The 15,777-nt window shown below is 46.6% G+C and overlaps 1 protein-coding gene across 7 annotated transcripts in view; it reads right to left on the reverse strand.

Moving 5' to 3' along the window:
• The window catches only part of STAG3 (STAG3 cohesin complex component), a 45,510-nt gene that overhangs the window by 14,761 nt on the left and 14,972 nt on the right, over positions 1-15,777 (reverse strand). For all 7 annotated transcript variants that reach the window (XM_073012746.1, XM_073012747.1, XM_073012745.1 and 4 more), the window contains 21 exons: positions 10,496-10,569; positions 8,253-8,376; positions 7,661-7,759; positions 7,371-7,450; positions 6,954-7,061; positions 6,575-6,689; positions 6,157-6,262; positions 5,880-5,983; positions 5,403-5,495; positions 5,185-5,274; positions 4,757-4,957; positions 4,566-4,636; positions 4,375-4,462; positions 3,868-3,948; positions 3,693-3,785; positions 3,386-3,554; positions 3,136-3,272; positions 1,890-1,991; positions 1,234-1,382; positions 889-1,017; positions 638-795 (listed from right to left, as the gene is read on the reverse strand). In XM_073012746.1, the coding sequence (XP_072868847.1) occupies positions 638-795; positions 889-1,017; positions 1,234-1,382; positions 1,890-1,991; positions 3,136-3,272; positions 3,386-3,554; positions 3,693-3,785; positions 3,868-3,948; positions 4,375-4,462; positions 4,566-4,636; positions 4,757-4,957; positions 5,185-5,274; positions 5,403-5,495; positions 5,880-5,983; positions 6,157-6,262; positions 6,575-6,689; positions 6,954-7,061; positions 7,371-7,450; positions 7,661-7,759; positions 8,253-8,376; positions 10,496-10,569 (2,371 nt within the window). The remainder of the gene's footprint in view (positions 1-637; positions 796-888; positions 1,018-1,233; positions 1,383-1,889; positions 1,992-3,135; positions 3,273-3,385; positions 3,555-3,692; positions 3,786-3,867; positions 3,949-4,374; positions 4,463-4,565; positions 4,637-4,756; positions 4,958-5,184; positions 5,275-5,402; positions 5,496-5,879; positions 5,984-6,156; positions 6,263-6,574; positions 6,690-6,953; positions 7,062-7,370; positions 7,451-7,660; positions 7,760-8,252; positions 8,377-10,495; positions 10,570-15,777) is intronic.

Genomic DNA, 15,777 nt, shown 5'->3' on the forward strand with positions numbered 1-15,777 from the left:
AGACAACAGGTGATCTGAAGGGAAAAAAAAATGAAGGTTGTGTAAAAGTGTCTAAAGTTTGGAAAATAATGGGATACAAGACGTTGAGGAGAGGTACTCTGAATGTATAGATTTCTTAGTTCAATATTTGGTTTTATCATCGGTTTTCTATTTCATTATATTATTATTATTATTATTATTTTTTGAGATAGAGTCTCGCTCTGTCGCCTAGGCTGGGGTGCAGCGGCACAATCTCAGCTCACTGCAACCTCCACCTCCCAGGTTCAAGCAGTTCTCCTGCCTCAGCCTCTCGAGTAGCTGGGATTACAGGTGCGTGCCACCACGCCCGGCTAATTTTTGTATTTTTAGTAGAGACAGGGTTTCACCATCTTGGGCAGGCTGGTCTCGAACGCCTGACCTCATGATCCGCCCGCCTCGACCTCCCAAAGTATTGGGATTACAGGCATGAGCCACCACGCCTGGCCCTCTATTTGATTTTTGATGCAGGTTTTCAGCTGACTAAACCTTGAAAGAAATTAATACCCTGAATGACAGTAGATGCTCAATGAAATATTTGACAAAATAAGTTTGAAGGCAGCCAAAAACCACCTGCACTTATCCATGCTGGGCACCCCCATACCCACACACAGCACCCTACCTTCAACACGCCTCCTTTTGGAGCTGGGGAGGACCTGAGGGCTGGTCTCTGCTGTGTTCTCCACAGGGCTGAGGGAGTGGCAGTAGGTGGTGACTGGGCCCCAGGGACGGCCAGGTGCCTGAGAGACTTGCTGCAGGCACTTTTCTAGGTAGGACAGTCTAAGAAAGAGGTGGAACCAAAAGGCTGAAGGGGCTACTGGGTCCTCAGCAGGCCCTTCCCTAATCCACATCTCTATCCACCCACCAACTTACAAAAGCTGTTTGTCCTGATGGATGAGTCGGGGGGAAAACTCTGAAAGGAGCTCCAGGAATGCCAGGTTTGGAGGCTGATCAGAGGAGCCAGCTGGAGGAAGCTCAGACAAGGAGAACTTGATGCCTTCCCTTGGTTGGGCAGAATTCTTTTAGGAAGAAAGTCTCTTCCCACTTCCCTCCCAGGGCTGAGATATCCTGTGCCAGTACACCCTCCCTCTGTCCCCAGCCTGTCTCCAAAGGCATACCCACCACTAACCTGACTGCTATTCCTTGACACACATACCCTCCCTCCAAGACCTTGTTCCCAGCCCTCCATGAACACGGCCTCCAACCAATACTTCCTACTTGTGTAGCATGACCACAAGGTCACGGTTCTGCAGCTGCTGGGGTCCAAAACTCAAGGCAAACCTCCGGGCTAGGTCCCTCATCTCGATGAAGGCAGGAAGCTCATTCAGGCCCTGGGGCCCATGGTCCTGCAGCAGTTCTGTGTACAGCTGTGTCCAGGAGACATGGTGCATGTGGGAAAGGGAAGAACATGGCGGAAACAGAGAAGTCCAGCATTCTCTTCTCTACTCAGAAATTCCAAAGGCCTTGGGACACCATTTACTACTTTTACTCTTTCTTTCCTTCTAAGGAACTCCCCTGATACTAACCCCTGCAGCAGACAACGCCCATCACCTCTACTCTGTAACATTAAATAAAAATGTCTATAGTAACTGAAGGAGGCTGAAAGAGAACAGACTGAAAAATAATTAGGAATTCCCTATCACTTCCTTGTTGGCATTCCAACGTTCTGATAAGTTACTTTTGATGGGGTTGCCCAGTCAGTTAAAAAAAAAAAAAACTTCCCAAGTATTTGAATGAAGGAACCTATCACGTAAAGTTAAGAGTCAAAACAAGAAAAGTTACTGCTCTGAAGGATCTTACATTCTAAGTGGCTGAGGGTAGACAGAGACTTGGGGACAACAGAGAGGGCATGCCCTCAAGGCAGAAGGGCGCACCTGCTTGAGGCTCAGCAGCAGGATTCGGGAACAATGACTTCGGTCAATCTGCCTTGCTCTAGTTAATGCTTCCTTGATAATGTCACCATAGTCATTGTAGAACTGAGGGGAAAGAGTGGGGAAGGTAATGTCTGACCAGTGGAAAAGACCATTTTGTTTCTTCCTTCACATCACTAATCATGTCTCCCTCCCAAACTGCCTTAGGTAGGAAACACGAACTGAAGCATAAAATAATTCAGGCTAGACTTCATCTCTAATCAACAGGTGCAAAGCCTAAAATAAATCAGACTTTTGGTAAACAAATAATGAAACAGGCTGGGCGCGGTGGCTCATGCCTATAATTCCAGCACTTTAGGAGGCCGAGGTGAGCGGATCACAAGGTCAGGAGATCGAGACCACCCTGGCCAACATGGTGAAACCCTGTCTTTACTAAAACTACAAAAATTAGCTGGGCATGACAGCACGTGCCTGTAAAACTATAAAAACTAGCTGGGCATGATAGCACGTGCCTGTAATCCCAGCTACTTGGGAGGCTGGGGCAGGAGAATTGCTTGAACCCCGGGAGGTGGAGGTTACAGTGAGCCGAGATACTGCCATTGCACTCTAGCCTGGTGACAGAGCTAGATTCCGTCTCAAAAATAAATAAATAAATAAATAAAAAAGAAACAAACACTGGCCCAAGCCCAATTCTTGGAGAAGAGAAGTAAGCCTGACAGTGCCCTCTCACACAGCACTGACACCTTCACTATTTGTCTCTCCCCAACTACAACGGAAGCTCCACCAAATAGTAACTTGTGTGTTTTGTTCACTGTTGTGGCCTTAGTTCCTGGAATGGTGCTTGGTACACAGCAGGTGCTCAATAAGCATAAATCAATACTGGTGGGTTGAGGAAACTGGGGCACATATCTAGGTATCCTCTGAGGATTGATCCCTCTTTTATTCTTTTTTCCTTCTTATGTTACCCCATTCCATAGACGGGGGTCAGAGAAAAATAAATATTTCTTGACAGGAAGAATAAGCTATTTCCCCTCCACTGAATTTCTTCACAGCTTTTTCTCCATAACTACTTACTATTAAGTCTCTTTTCTTTGTCCTCTTATTCTGAACTCCCAGTGCCTTTCCCTTCTACTTCTCCTTTAAGCTTGATACCATTGGATATCCCCCACCTGTAGTGCTATCATGTTTGAAGTCATAGCTGTGCTCAACTTGCTCCCTTCTCTTTTATTTCTGTAGGGCCTTGCTGTACCTTGTTGTAGTGTTTGAAAACATCTGAGGCTGCGTCCATCTCCAGCACCCCATAAAGCAACAACTTGCAGAACCCGGCCAGGAGGCGGCGCCGCTGGTGTAGCCGCTCTATCTGTAAATGATCCTCCTGGGAATCACCTGGCTCACATGGAAGGCAGAAGGGAATCACAGACTTAGGCTTCCTGCCCTATACTCCTGAGCCACACCCAAGTCCCAGCCCTTAGTGAGCCCCAGGTATAGAGTCACTGCACCACTGCCCAGGTCTCCCAGCTGGATGAAGACATGGTCCATGAGGAAGCTGGCTAGCTCAGACTGGAGAGTAGCTTCAGGAAAAAAGACAAGTGGCCTAAGGAAATCACGGCCCCCGACAATCATCTGAGGGCTAAAGATGAGAAGTAGATCACTTAATAAGACAAAAGCCTGTAGGGGGAAAAGAAAGGATGTTTAAAAGGACAGAACGTTTCCCAAGGTAGAAATGACACTTGTCAATTTCTCCTTGGAATGGGGGATGCGGGCAGGGATACTCGCCTTGTTGCTCCCACTTGAGTCAGTGCTCACCTGCTCCTGGATCTCAGTATCCACATCTGAGAGACAACTCTGGCAGAGTTCACAGAAGGCCACCATTCTGTCCCTCAAACTCGACAGCTGCTTCTGTGGGCACAGTGGCTTGAAAGGGAAGAATGAAGACACAGACACCTCTGTTCCCACTCCCCCATCTAAGACCCACACTCACCTGGGAAGCATCTGATTTAGAAATGTGGGTTAGTGTCCAGAGAATGGAAAAATAGACAAGAGTCAAGGCTGGCAGGACAACCTGTAACAACAAAGTGTTTGAAAAATGAGGTCAGGAGAGGGAGAGACAGATAGGCAGACACACACCAATGAAGAGGAGAGAAAATGAGTAAGGGGAGAGCCAATTCCTTTTCCAGTGGAAAATGAATGATATTACGGACACTCTTCAGAGGCTTCTATACGAAGTAGAAATGTCACCACTCCCTAATTTACTCTACGTCTCCTAGAATCCCTCAATATTATCCTTGGCTTCCAGGAAATCCAAGAAGACACTGAAAGTAGAGTCTACCTCCTAAGAGAGGAATGTAAGAGGTGACCCCCCGACCTGATCTTCCTCGTTTTGTCCATTCTACACCTTGAGACTTGATGTACCTGGTGGCCACCTAGAACATAGGTCCTTAAAATCTAACCCCCCAGCCCCCAACCCATCTCTAGCCTGTCCACTCACCTGGTGAGGAACCTCTCCTGTGTCCACAGCCTTCTGCAGGAGTTGACAACATGGTTCATAGAGCTCCCAGCGAGTCAGGTCATGAGCGCTTTGTGGAAGAAAGGGGAATGTTATACTGGAAAAGAACAGAGGGAACCAACTCCACAGACACCAGTAAAAATGGGATGGGAAAGAGGAGGAAAGCCACTCACTTGTAGAAGGCAGAGAGGCGTTTCAGAGTGGCTGCCAGATTATATACCTCATCCTCATCTAGGAAGGACGACTGAGGAGGAAAGAAGATCCACAATAGCATTTCCCCCAGAACTCATCAGTCCACATCCCCTGTCTTGCAGCCCCTCCCACCCTTGTTTGGGGTGTCCCATTGTCCAGTCCCAGCTCCTACCTGCAGCAGCTCTTCAAGCTCCTGCTGGAAGCGGTCAGTCAGCAGATCCACAAGTTGGCTGCGGGCAAAGTCGGCCCGGCTGAAGAAAGTGAATTCCGGATTACAGAGCAGGTAGAGGGCATGGGCCCCAGCCTCGAGCACCGCTGGCTCTGCATGCTTCACCACCACCTCCTGGAGTTGCTGCAGGAACAGCTCCAGGTGCTGAGAAGAAAAGGCAGAAGATGGTGTGCTGTGGGGGTGGGAGGAGGGCACTCTTCTGGAGGGAAGTGGAACAGGGTTAAAAACATTAAACATCAAGGATAAGATGCCTAAGAAAAGGCTTGCTGATTTTTCTGGAACCCAGGTTCTTGGGAAAAAAAAGATACTGGCAATAGAACCCTTTGGCCCCAGCAGGCAAGAAGCAAGGTATAGGAAATCTATCTCCTTACCTTCTCCAAGCGCCCAGTGCAGTAGATGTGGAGGTCAAAGGAGCTGAGAAGCCGGAGCAGGGGAGTGACCTTCTCTGCATCAGCTGAGAACTGTGATGATTGACAGGGAGGCCTCCTTATGAGTTGACACATTGCTAATTCCTACTCCCACCCCCATAGAGGCCATTTCCTTTCACTTCTTTCTCATGGTGTGATGCTGAGTGGAGGGGCAGTGGTACCTTGGCCAGGAGCTGGGGCAGCAGGGGGATGAGGTGCTCAGTCAACTTCACCCTGTCATCAGCTTGGGTCTTGCGTTCCTTAGAGGTTAAGCCCTGGAATGAGAGTCACTTGGGGGTGGGGGAGGTGTAAAGAAACACTGGTTCACGCCATTCTCCCGCCTCAGCCTCCGAAGTAGCTGGGACTACAGGTGCCCACTACCATGCCTGGCTAATTTTTTTGTTTTATTTTTAGTAGAGATGGGTTTTCACTATGTTAGCCAGGATGGTCTTGATCTCCTGACCTCATGATCCACCTTCCTCAGCCTCCCAAAGTGCTGGGATTATAGGCATGAGCCACTGCACCCAGCCCTTTTTTCTGGAAATGAAATTCTTTAAAGGGTAGAAGGAGCACCCTAACCCCGGCCTGAAGGGTAAGGATGCACAATGCCTGTCAGGATTGAGTATTACTGACCTACCCACTCCACCCTCATGCCATACCTTCCTCCCAGTGACCCGGCCCACAGGTGGGTGCCCCTCTGAAGCTTGCCGGGCACTGGATACAAGGATTTCTATCAGTGTGCTCTCCTGCACATCACCCAGGTCTGGAGTGCCAAGAGGATCAAAAACACAGAATTAAAGATTAGCCACCTTCTAACTCCAAGTTCCCCCCACCCCATGCCACCATTGCTGCCTTGTACAAGTCAGGCAAGCAATCTCTCCTGGTTTCACCCTAGGAAGTGGAAGGTCCCTGTCCCTGGCTCCATGTGGCACGTACTCTGGTCCTTCTCCAGCAGCAGGCTTGTCAGACTCTCCCAGTCCTTCAGCTGAGCCCCTGCACAGTCCCACAGGCTGTCTACTAAGTAAGCAGCGTGGTCGTGGAGCTGAGGAAGGAGGTGCATGGGGAGTTAGTGATGGCATATTAAAATATCCTAGGAAGTGGTCACTGATTAAATATCGCTCTCCTTCCTACAGTGTCCACCCCCATCCTTCTCCATTTGTCTTTTTTTTTTTTTTTTTTTCCCAGTAGAGACAGGGTCTCACTATGTTGCCCAGGCTGCTCTCACACTCCTGGGCTTAAAGGATTCTGCCACCTCAGCCTCTCAAAGCGCTGGGCTTACAGGCGTGAGCCACCAAGCCCAGCCCACTTGTCGGTCCTATGCACAACAGCCAGACTTCATCTCTGTGTATGTCACCTCGCTCTCCACAAAGAAGGACAGCAGAAGCTGGAAGAAAGTCCTCTGGGCGCCTGGGCTCTGGCGTCGCTCTCTTCCACCCATCGTTCTTATCTCGCACTCAGGGTAGAAGAGTCTGGTGGAAAGGACACAAGGAAAGGGCTCAGCACAGGAGGAAACAAGGAGGTGTAACGATGACCACAGAGGGAGGAGATGGCCCAAGGAGATGATAAAGGAAAAGGAGGTGCAGAGCTAAGGAAAGCCCCAAGGGGCAGAGAGAGGAAAGGAGACACCAGAGAGACTTCCATGGAGATGGGGAGGCCTTAGGTAGGGCAGCAGCAGATGGGGGAGAGAAACCGAGAGGGTGGTGTTAAAGAAACATAAAAGGGGCCCTACTCACTTCCAGTACAGAAATTCGCCTGCAGCAGAGGCCAGGCCTCGATTAGAGGCATAAACAATGGGGTAGATGCTCTCGCAGTCTGCGTCTGTCAGCACCCCTTCCATGTTCCTGCCCACAGAAAAGCAGAAAGAGTGTGTGAATAGGGACACTGTCTTCTGGCACAACGAAGGCTAGAAACAAAAAGAGGCAAAAGCAACGAGTACATAACTCACAAAGAACTTCTAAATGGAGAGTGGAAGACAAAGGAGTAGGGGGAGTTAGAGAAGACAGAAATATTTCCCACTCGAGATACTGCAACTCAGGAATGACCTCAGTCAACCTGCACAGACAGAAGAGTCAGCTATGACAGGTGGAGGGAGAGGACCCTGGAAGGGGCAAAGGTCTGAGACACTGGCCTCCCCTCTTCCCAGGACTCACTTAAGGATAAGTATCAGTAATCTGACGGCCTCTACTGCCACATCGTACTCTTTGTCCATGACCATGGAAACCATCCGGTCCTGCAGAAAGGAGAAAGTCACTCAATATCTCATTATGCAAATTCCAAACATTCTGCTCTCTCAGAATCAGAAATTCCTAAAGAGACTGCCTACACAGAGGAAGATGCTGGGATAGCCAAGACATCTTAGAGCATGAGGAGTAGAAAGATACAAGGTGGGGAAACGGGAATCACAACAAAGAGCCAAGCCAATGAGCGCCACACATTTCACCTTGAAGCGGCTGGTGAAGAGCTCCAGACGTGCGGTCAGGTCCCGGTTGCCATACAGCCCTTTCAGGGCCTTCAGGCACTTCAGGCGGACTTCTCGGTGCTGATGAGGAGGGAAAACCAGAGAATGGAAACAAGACTAACCATACTCTACTCACCCCTACTGAGCCTCCAGACTCCCCTCTCCGATCCCTCATTCTAGCTTGGGTGTCTCCTATACTGAGGACTCTGAGATGTCAGAAACAATTAACAGGTGTCTTCTTACTTGAAAAAAAAAAGGATCACAGCAGTACTCATGAGAAGGATACTTTGGCTGCCCCTTAGCACCTGTATTACCATCCATCAATAACTCTCTTCCATGGGAAAGTCTCTCTCCCCATACCTCATGTTTTGAGTCATTTTATCTCCTGTATATGTCTCTCTCTACCTTATCCTACCCTCCCCAGTGCTAAGGGAGTTTCAAGGTTCAGTGCCTTGATGGGTTAATCATTGCTCACTAGGTAAAATATCTCAGTGGCAGGCCCAGGAAAAGGTGAGGTGTCCTAGGACAAGAAAAAGATGAGGGAAACGGAAAAGGAAAGTGACTCGAATCCCACCTTGTCATGCAGAGTCCAACCAATATATTTTAAATAGCTGTCGGTGAGGAAAGAAGTGCTGTAGCTTTGCATCCAACACCCAATTTCCTCGATGCAGATAGCACGGATCTCAGGAAGGACATCCCTAGGCACAGACAGATAAGTTGACTCTTATAGTCACCCTCTCTTCAAACTCACTTTCCATCCTACCAGATAACTTCCTCTCATGGAAGAATTTATTTTCTTGAAATGCCATCCACCCCATGCCTTTCATTTCTTCCTCCCCATGTAAATACTATATATATATATATATATAGCAAAATACATGTAAATAATTTTTCTTTTTTTTTTAAGGGATGGGGTCTCTTGCTATGTTGCCCAAGCTGGCCTGGAACCCCTGGGTTCAAGTTATCTTCCCACTTTGGCCTCTCAAGTAGCTAGGACTACAAAAATGTGCCGTAACCAGTTAGTAAATATTTTCTGTTACCAAACCATAAAATAGTTAAACACCAGGCTTGTAAAGCCTAATTCTCCACTCTACCTGTTGCCCAGGCACAATCTCAGCTCACTGCAACCACTACCTCTCTGGTTCAAGTGATTCTCCTGCCTCCGCCTCCCGAGTAGCTGGGATTACAGGTGCACCACCAAGCCCAGCTACCTTTTTGTATTTTTAGTAGAGATGGGGTTTCACTATGTTGGCCAGGCTGGTCTCAAACTCCTGACCTCAAGTGATCTGCCCGTCTTGGCCTCCCAAAGTGCTGGGGTTAAAGGTGTGAGCCACTGCACCCAGCCTCCATACCTCTTTTAAAAACCAATTTTGAAAGTTCATTCAGGCGGGGCATGGTGGCCAAAAATTAGCCAAGCATGGTGGGTGGCGCCTGTAGTCCCAGCTACTTGGGAGGCCAAGGCAGGAGAATCGCCTGAACCCAGGGGGTGGAGGTTGTGGTGAGCCGAGATCACACCACTGCACTCCAGCCTGTGCGACAGAGTGAGACTCCGTCCCAGAAAAAAAAAAGGTTCATTCAGCTGTTGGCCGAAGTGTGGGAGTTTTTTTTTTCTTTCTGAGATGGAGTCTCGCTCTGTTGCCCAGGATGGAGTGCAGTGGCGCCATCTCGGCTCACTGCAAGCTCCATCTCCCAGGTTCATACCATTCTCCTGCCTCAGACTCCTGAGTAGCTGGGACTACAGATGCCCGCCACCAGGCCCGGCTAATTTTTTGTATTTTTAGTAGAGACTGGGTTTCACCATGGTCTCCATCTTCTGACCTTGTGATCCGCCTGCCTCGGCCTCCCAAAGTGCTGGGATGACAGGCGTGAGCCACCATGCCCGGCCCTGAGTGTGTTTTAATTCCACATTAAGAAAAGGTTAAATCAGCTGAAAGGGTCTGGAAAGGCAGAAGTGAAACCTAGGTAAGAGTGAGACACATCTACAGATACCATATATATATATATATAGAGAGAGAGAGAGAGAGAGAGAGAGAGACAGAGAGAAAGAGAGAGAGAGAGAGACAGACAGACAGACAGACGGAGTTTCACTCTTGTTGCCCAGGCTAGAGTACAATGGCATGATCTCGGCTTACCGCAACCTCCACCTCCCGGATTCAAGCGATTCTCCTGCCTCAGTCTCCCAAATAGCTGGGATTACAGGGATGCGCCATCACATCTGGCTAATTTTGTATTTTCAGTAGAGATGGGGTTTCTCCATGTTGGTCAGGCTGGTTGTGAACTCCTGACCTCAGGAGTTCTGCCTGCCTTGGCCTCCCAAAGTGCTGGGATTACAGGCATGAGCCACCACACCCAGCCTACAGATACTCTTTAACTTAACTTGATCAGGTCTTCAAACAATATAAAACTCCCCTGCCCTTCGCACAGTGAGACAGCAGGCTGGGCCAGGAGAAGGCTCACCAGGCTGTATGCATCCCTCAGAAAAGTCCCGCCTTTCTGTTCTCTGCTCTTATTCTCAAGTCTCCAACCCCAGAAAGATGAGGAGTTGGGGCAGATCTGGGGCAAAACTGGAGCAGGAAAATACTCAGCAATGCTTTACTTTCTTATTTTCTCCCAGAAGCACTTACAAGATCCTTTGTAGGTGGTGATAAACTAAACTTCACCAATTTGAAACATTTGTTGTTAAGAGTTTTTGCTCCAGCCGCATTAATTCTGGGACTAACCAAATAACTAAGGGTTGGAGGGGGAAAACCTTGTTCACTTCCTCAGATTCCATAACCAAAGGCCAGCTGCTTCAATAAGAGAATCCCATTAGCTCACCTGTACCGATGAACAAAGACACCCCTGAAGAGGGCATTCATCATCCCCTCAATCTCCTCTTGATGCTCTTGGAGCTGGAGGACAGGGAGAAATGAATTAATCTCTCTTACCTTAACAAACATAAGGCCCTGAAGTTACAAAAAAAGTACAATTTCCACTTACTTCCTGTTTATCATAGGATAGTGTGAACCCCCGTAATCCTATGCTCTCTTTTAAACCTTCTAATTCTAGAAGAAGCTGTATAGTCAACTAATGCCTCAGAGGTTTGTGTTTAGTAAAAATAATATCCCCTCTGCATGTGGTTATTCTGACTATTCAGAAGCCCTAGCTGGTATTATACAGGCATATCTCACTTTATTGCGCTTTGCAAACATTGTTTACTAAAGGTGTGTGACAACCCTGCATTGGGTATACCTATCAGCACCATTTGTCTAATAGCATATCCTCACTTTGTGTCCCTGTGGCACTTTTTGGTAATTCTCACAATATTTTAAACTTTTTCATGATGGTACCTGTTATGGTTATCTGTGATCAGTAACCTGTAATGTTACTTTTTTTTTTTTTTAAATGAGACAGGGTCTCACTCTGGCACCCAGGCTGAAGTACAGTGGTGTGACCATGGCTCATGGCAGCCTCCACCTCCTGGACTCAAGAGATCCTCCAGGCCGGGCGCGGTGGCTCAAGCCTGTAATCCCAGCACTTTGGGAGGCCGAGACGGGTGGATCACGAGGTCAGGAGATCGAGACCATTCTAGCTAACTCGGTGAAACCCCGTCTCTACCAAAAAATACAAAAAACTAGCCGGGCGAGGTGGCGGGTGCCTGTAGTCCCAGCTACTCGGGAGGCTGAGGCAGGAGAATGGCGTAAACCCGGGAGGCGGAGCTTGCAGTGAGCTGAGATCCGGCCACTGCACTCCAGCCTGGGCGACAAAGCAAGACTCCGTCTCAAAAAAAAAAAAAAAAAAAAAAAAGAGATCCTCCTGCCTCGGCCTCCCGAGTAGCTGGGAGTTCAGATGCATGCCACCACACCCAGCTAGTTAAAAAAAATTTTTTTTTGTAGAGACAGGGTCTCCCTATGTTTGCCCAGGCTGGTCTTGAACTCCTAGGCTCAAGAAATCCTTCCACCTCAGCCTCCCGAAGTACTGGGATTATAGGCATGGGCCCTCGCACCCAGCCTGAGGTTACTACTGTAACTGTTTTGGGGTACCACAAACTGTGCCCATATAAGATGGCAAACTTAACAAATGTTGTCTGTGTTCTTAATACTCTACCAACAAGAGTTTCCCTGTCTCTCTCTCCTCAGGTCTCCCTATTCATTCCTTGAGACACAAAAACATTGTAATTAGGTCAATTAATAACCCTCTTAAGTGTCCAAAAGAAAGGAAGAGTCACATGTTTCTCACTTTAAATCAAAAGCTAGAAATGATTAAGCTTAGAGGCCAGGCGCGGTGGCTCACACCTATAATCCCAGCACTTTGGGTGGGATGGTGAGGTGGCTGAGGTGGGCAAATCACCTGAGGTCGGTTCAAGACCAGCCTGCCCAACATGGCGAAACCCTGTCTCTACTAAAAATAGAAAATTAGCCAGGCACGGTGGCAGGTGCCTATAATCCCAGCTATTTAGGAGGCTGAGGCAGGAGAATCGCTTGAACCTGGGAGGCGGAGGTTGCGGTGAGCCGAGATCAAGCCATTGCACTCCAGCCTGGGCAACAAAGACAGACTCTGTCTCAAAAAGAAAAAAAAAAAAAAAGAAGAAATGATGAAGCTTAGTTGAATGCCAAGACAGGCCAATTGATAGCTAGGCTTCTTGCACCAAACAGTCAAGTTGTGAATGCAAAAGAAAAATTCTTGAAAGAAATTAAAAACGCTACTCCAGTGAACACACAAAGGGTAAGAAAGTTAAACAGTCTTATTGCTGATACAGAGACAGTTTTATTTTTTTTTATTTATTTATTTTTTTTGAGACGGAGTCTCGCTCTGTCGCCCAGGCTGGAGTGCAGTGGCCAGATCTCAGCTCACTGCAAGCTCCGCCTCCTGGGTTTACGCCATTCTCCTGCCTCAGCCTCCCGAGTAGCTGGGACTACAGGCGCCCGCCACCTCGCCCGGCTAGTTTTTTTTTTTGTATTTTTTAGTAGAGACGGGGTTTCACCGTGTTAGCCAAGATGGTCTCGATCTCCTGACCTCGTGATCCGCCCGTCTCGGCCTCCCAAAGTGCTGGGATTACAGGGTTGAGCCACCGCGCCCGGCCAGAGACAGTTTTAGTAGTCGGAACAGAAGATCAAACCAGCCACAACATTCCCTTCAGCCAAAGCCCAATCCAGATTAATATCCTAGCTGTATTCCATTCTATGAAGGCTGAGCAAACTAAGGAAGCCACAAAAGTAAAGTTTGAAGCTAGAAGTTAGTTCATGAAGTTTAAGGAAAGAAGCCCTCTCCATAACATAAAAGTACAAGGTGAAGCAGCAAATACTGATAGAGAAGCAACAAGTTATCAAGAAAATCTAGCTAAGATCATTGATGAAGGTGGTTACACTAAACAATGGATTTTCAATGTGGACTAAACTGCCTTATATTGGAAAATGCCATCTAGGACTTCCACAGCTATTGAGGAGAAGTCAATGCCTGGCTTCAAAGCTTCAAAGGACAGCCTGACTCTTTGTTAGGGGCTAATGCAGTTGGTGACTTTAAGCTGAAGCCAACACTCATTTACCATTTTAAAAATCCTATAGCCCTTAAGAATTATGCTAAATCTACTCTCCCTATGTCTATAAATGAAACAACAAACCCTAACTGATATCACATCTGTTTACAGCATGGTTTCCTGAATATTTTAAGCACATGGGTGAGAACTATGGCTCAGAAAAAAAGATTCCTTTCAAAATATTACTGTTCAATCACAATGTACCTGGTCACCCAAGAGCTCTGGTGAACACATACAAGGAGATCCATGTTGCTTTTTTCATGCCTACTAACAGAACATCCATTTTGCAGCCCATGGAACCAAGGAGTAATTTCAACTTTCAAGTCTTATTATTTCAGAAATACATTTCATAAGGCTATAGCTGCCACAGTGATTCCTCTGATGATTTGGGCAAAGTCCATTTAAAACCTCCTGGGGTTAGGCATAGTGGCTCATGCCTACAATCCCAACTTTTTGGGAGGCTGAGGTGGGAGGACTGATTAAGCCCAGGAGTTCAAGACTAGCCTGGGCAACATAGTGAGAACCTGTCTCTACAGAAACAAAACAAAAACTAGCCAGGTATAGTATTCAATCTGTAGTTCCAGATACTTGGAAGGATAAGGCAGGAACATCACTTGAGCACAGCAGGTTGAGGCTGCAGTAACCTGTGACTGTACCAGCGCATTCTGGTCTAGACAAAAGAGCAAGACCCTGTCTTCAAAACAAAAAACAAAAACCAGAACAACCCAACTCCCTGTCTGGGAAGGATTCACCATCTTACTTTATTTTACTTTATTTATTTATTTATTTATTTATTTATTTATTTATTTATTTATTGAGACAGAGTCTTGCTCCATAGTGCAGGCTAGAGTGCAGTGGTGTGATCTTGGCACACTGCAACCTCTGCTTCCTGGGTTCAAGCAATTCTCCTGCCTCAGCTTCGCAAGTAGCTGGGATTACAAGCACACACAACCACACCTGGCTAATTTTGGTATTTTTAGTAGAGATGGGTTTTTCCATGTTGGCCAGGCTGGTCTCAAACTCCTGACCTCATATGATTCACCTGCCTTGGCCTCCCAGAGTGCTGGGATTACAGGTGTGAGCCACTGTGCCTGGCCGGGATTCACCATTTTAAATGCCATTAAGAACATTTGTGGTTCATGGGAGGAGGTCAAAATATCAACATTAACAAGAGTTAAGTTGATTCTAACCCTCATGGATGACTTTGAGAGGTTTAAGACTTTAGTAGAGGAAGTAACTACAGATACGGTGGAAATAACAAGAGAACTGGAAGTAGAGACTAAAAATGTGGCTGAATTGCTACAATTTCATGACCTTGAACAAGTAAGGAATTACTTCTTATGAATGAACAAGGAAAGCGGTTTCCTGAAACGGAATCTATTCCTGGTGAAGAGGTTGTGAACATTGTTGAAATGACAACAAATGATTCAGACTATTACCTAAACTTAGCTGATTAAGTAGCATGAGGGCTTGAGAGAATTGACTCTTGTTTTGAAAGAATTTCTATTGTGGGTAAAATGTCATCAGACAGCATTTCATATTACAGAGAAATCTTTTGTAAACGGAAGAGTCAATAGATGCAGCAAACTTCACTGTTGTCTTATTTTAAGAAATTGCCACAGCCACCTTAACCTTCAGCAACCACTACCCTGATCAGTCAGCAGCCATCAACATGGAAGCAAGACCTTCCACCAACAAAAAGATATAACTCACTAAAGGTTCAGATTGCCAATAGCACTTTTTAGCAATAAAATATTTTTAAATTAAGGTACATACATTGTTTTTTAGACAATAGTCTTGCACACTTAACAGACTACAGTGTAAACATAACTTTCATATGCACTGAGAAATAAAAATTTCAATTTTTTGATTGTGTGACTCATTGTACTTCAACATTGACTTTATTGTGGTGGTCTAGAATTGAACCTGCAAGATCTTCGAGGTATGATGCCCGTATGTTTCTAACAATTTGGAAAACAAATTCTTAGTTAAGTGCAGTTCGTTTAATAGAAGTGGAACGAGCAAAAATGAGAAGAAAGGGATTAGATCAGTGGTTCTCAACTGGGGCTAATTTTGTTCCCCAAGGGAGATTTAGCAGTGTCTAAAGATTTTTTTAGCTGCCACAACTTGGTGGGGGGCGGGCAGGGTACTACTGGTATCTATCTAGTAGATAAAAGGCCAGAGATGCTGCTAAACATCCTACCATGGCAGGACAGCCCCTCAACGTCCATGGTGCCATTGTTGAAAAATCCTGGATCACATGAACAGATACCAAAGAAACAGAATTATAAGGAGAAAGGGAACATTCTTTAAGACAACAAACCCCACCTCTTCAATTATGTAAGAACAACGTATCATTTTCGACAGGACATACTTAAGTCATTAGGGCTGAAGTACCTGTATGTCCATATTTTACAGTAAAATAGCAAAAATAGGTGAAGCAAATATGTAAAATATTTGGGAAAGGGAGACTGAGAAAAGGTTACTGGCTTTAGGAATTAGGAAGTCATTGGTTCGGAAAGAACAGTTTCAAAGAAAAATGGGGAAATAAGCTAGGTAGCAAAAAGGATTCAGTTAGTTGGAC

The sequence above is a fragment of the Chlorocebus sabaeus genome, chromosome 28, assembly GCF_047675955.1.
Source record: "Chlorocebus sabaeus isolate Y175 chromosome 28, mChlSab1.0.hap1, whole genome shotgun sequence".
NCBI lineage: Eukaryota > Metazoa > Chordata > Mammalia > Primates > Cercopithecidae > Chlorocebus > Chlorocebus sabaeus.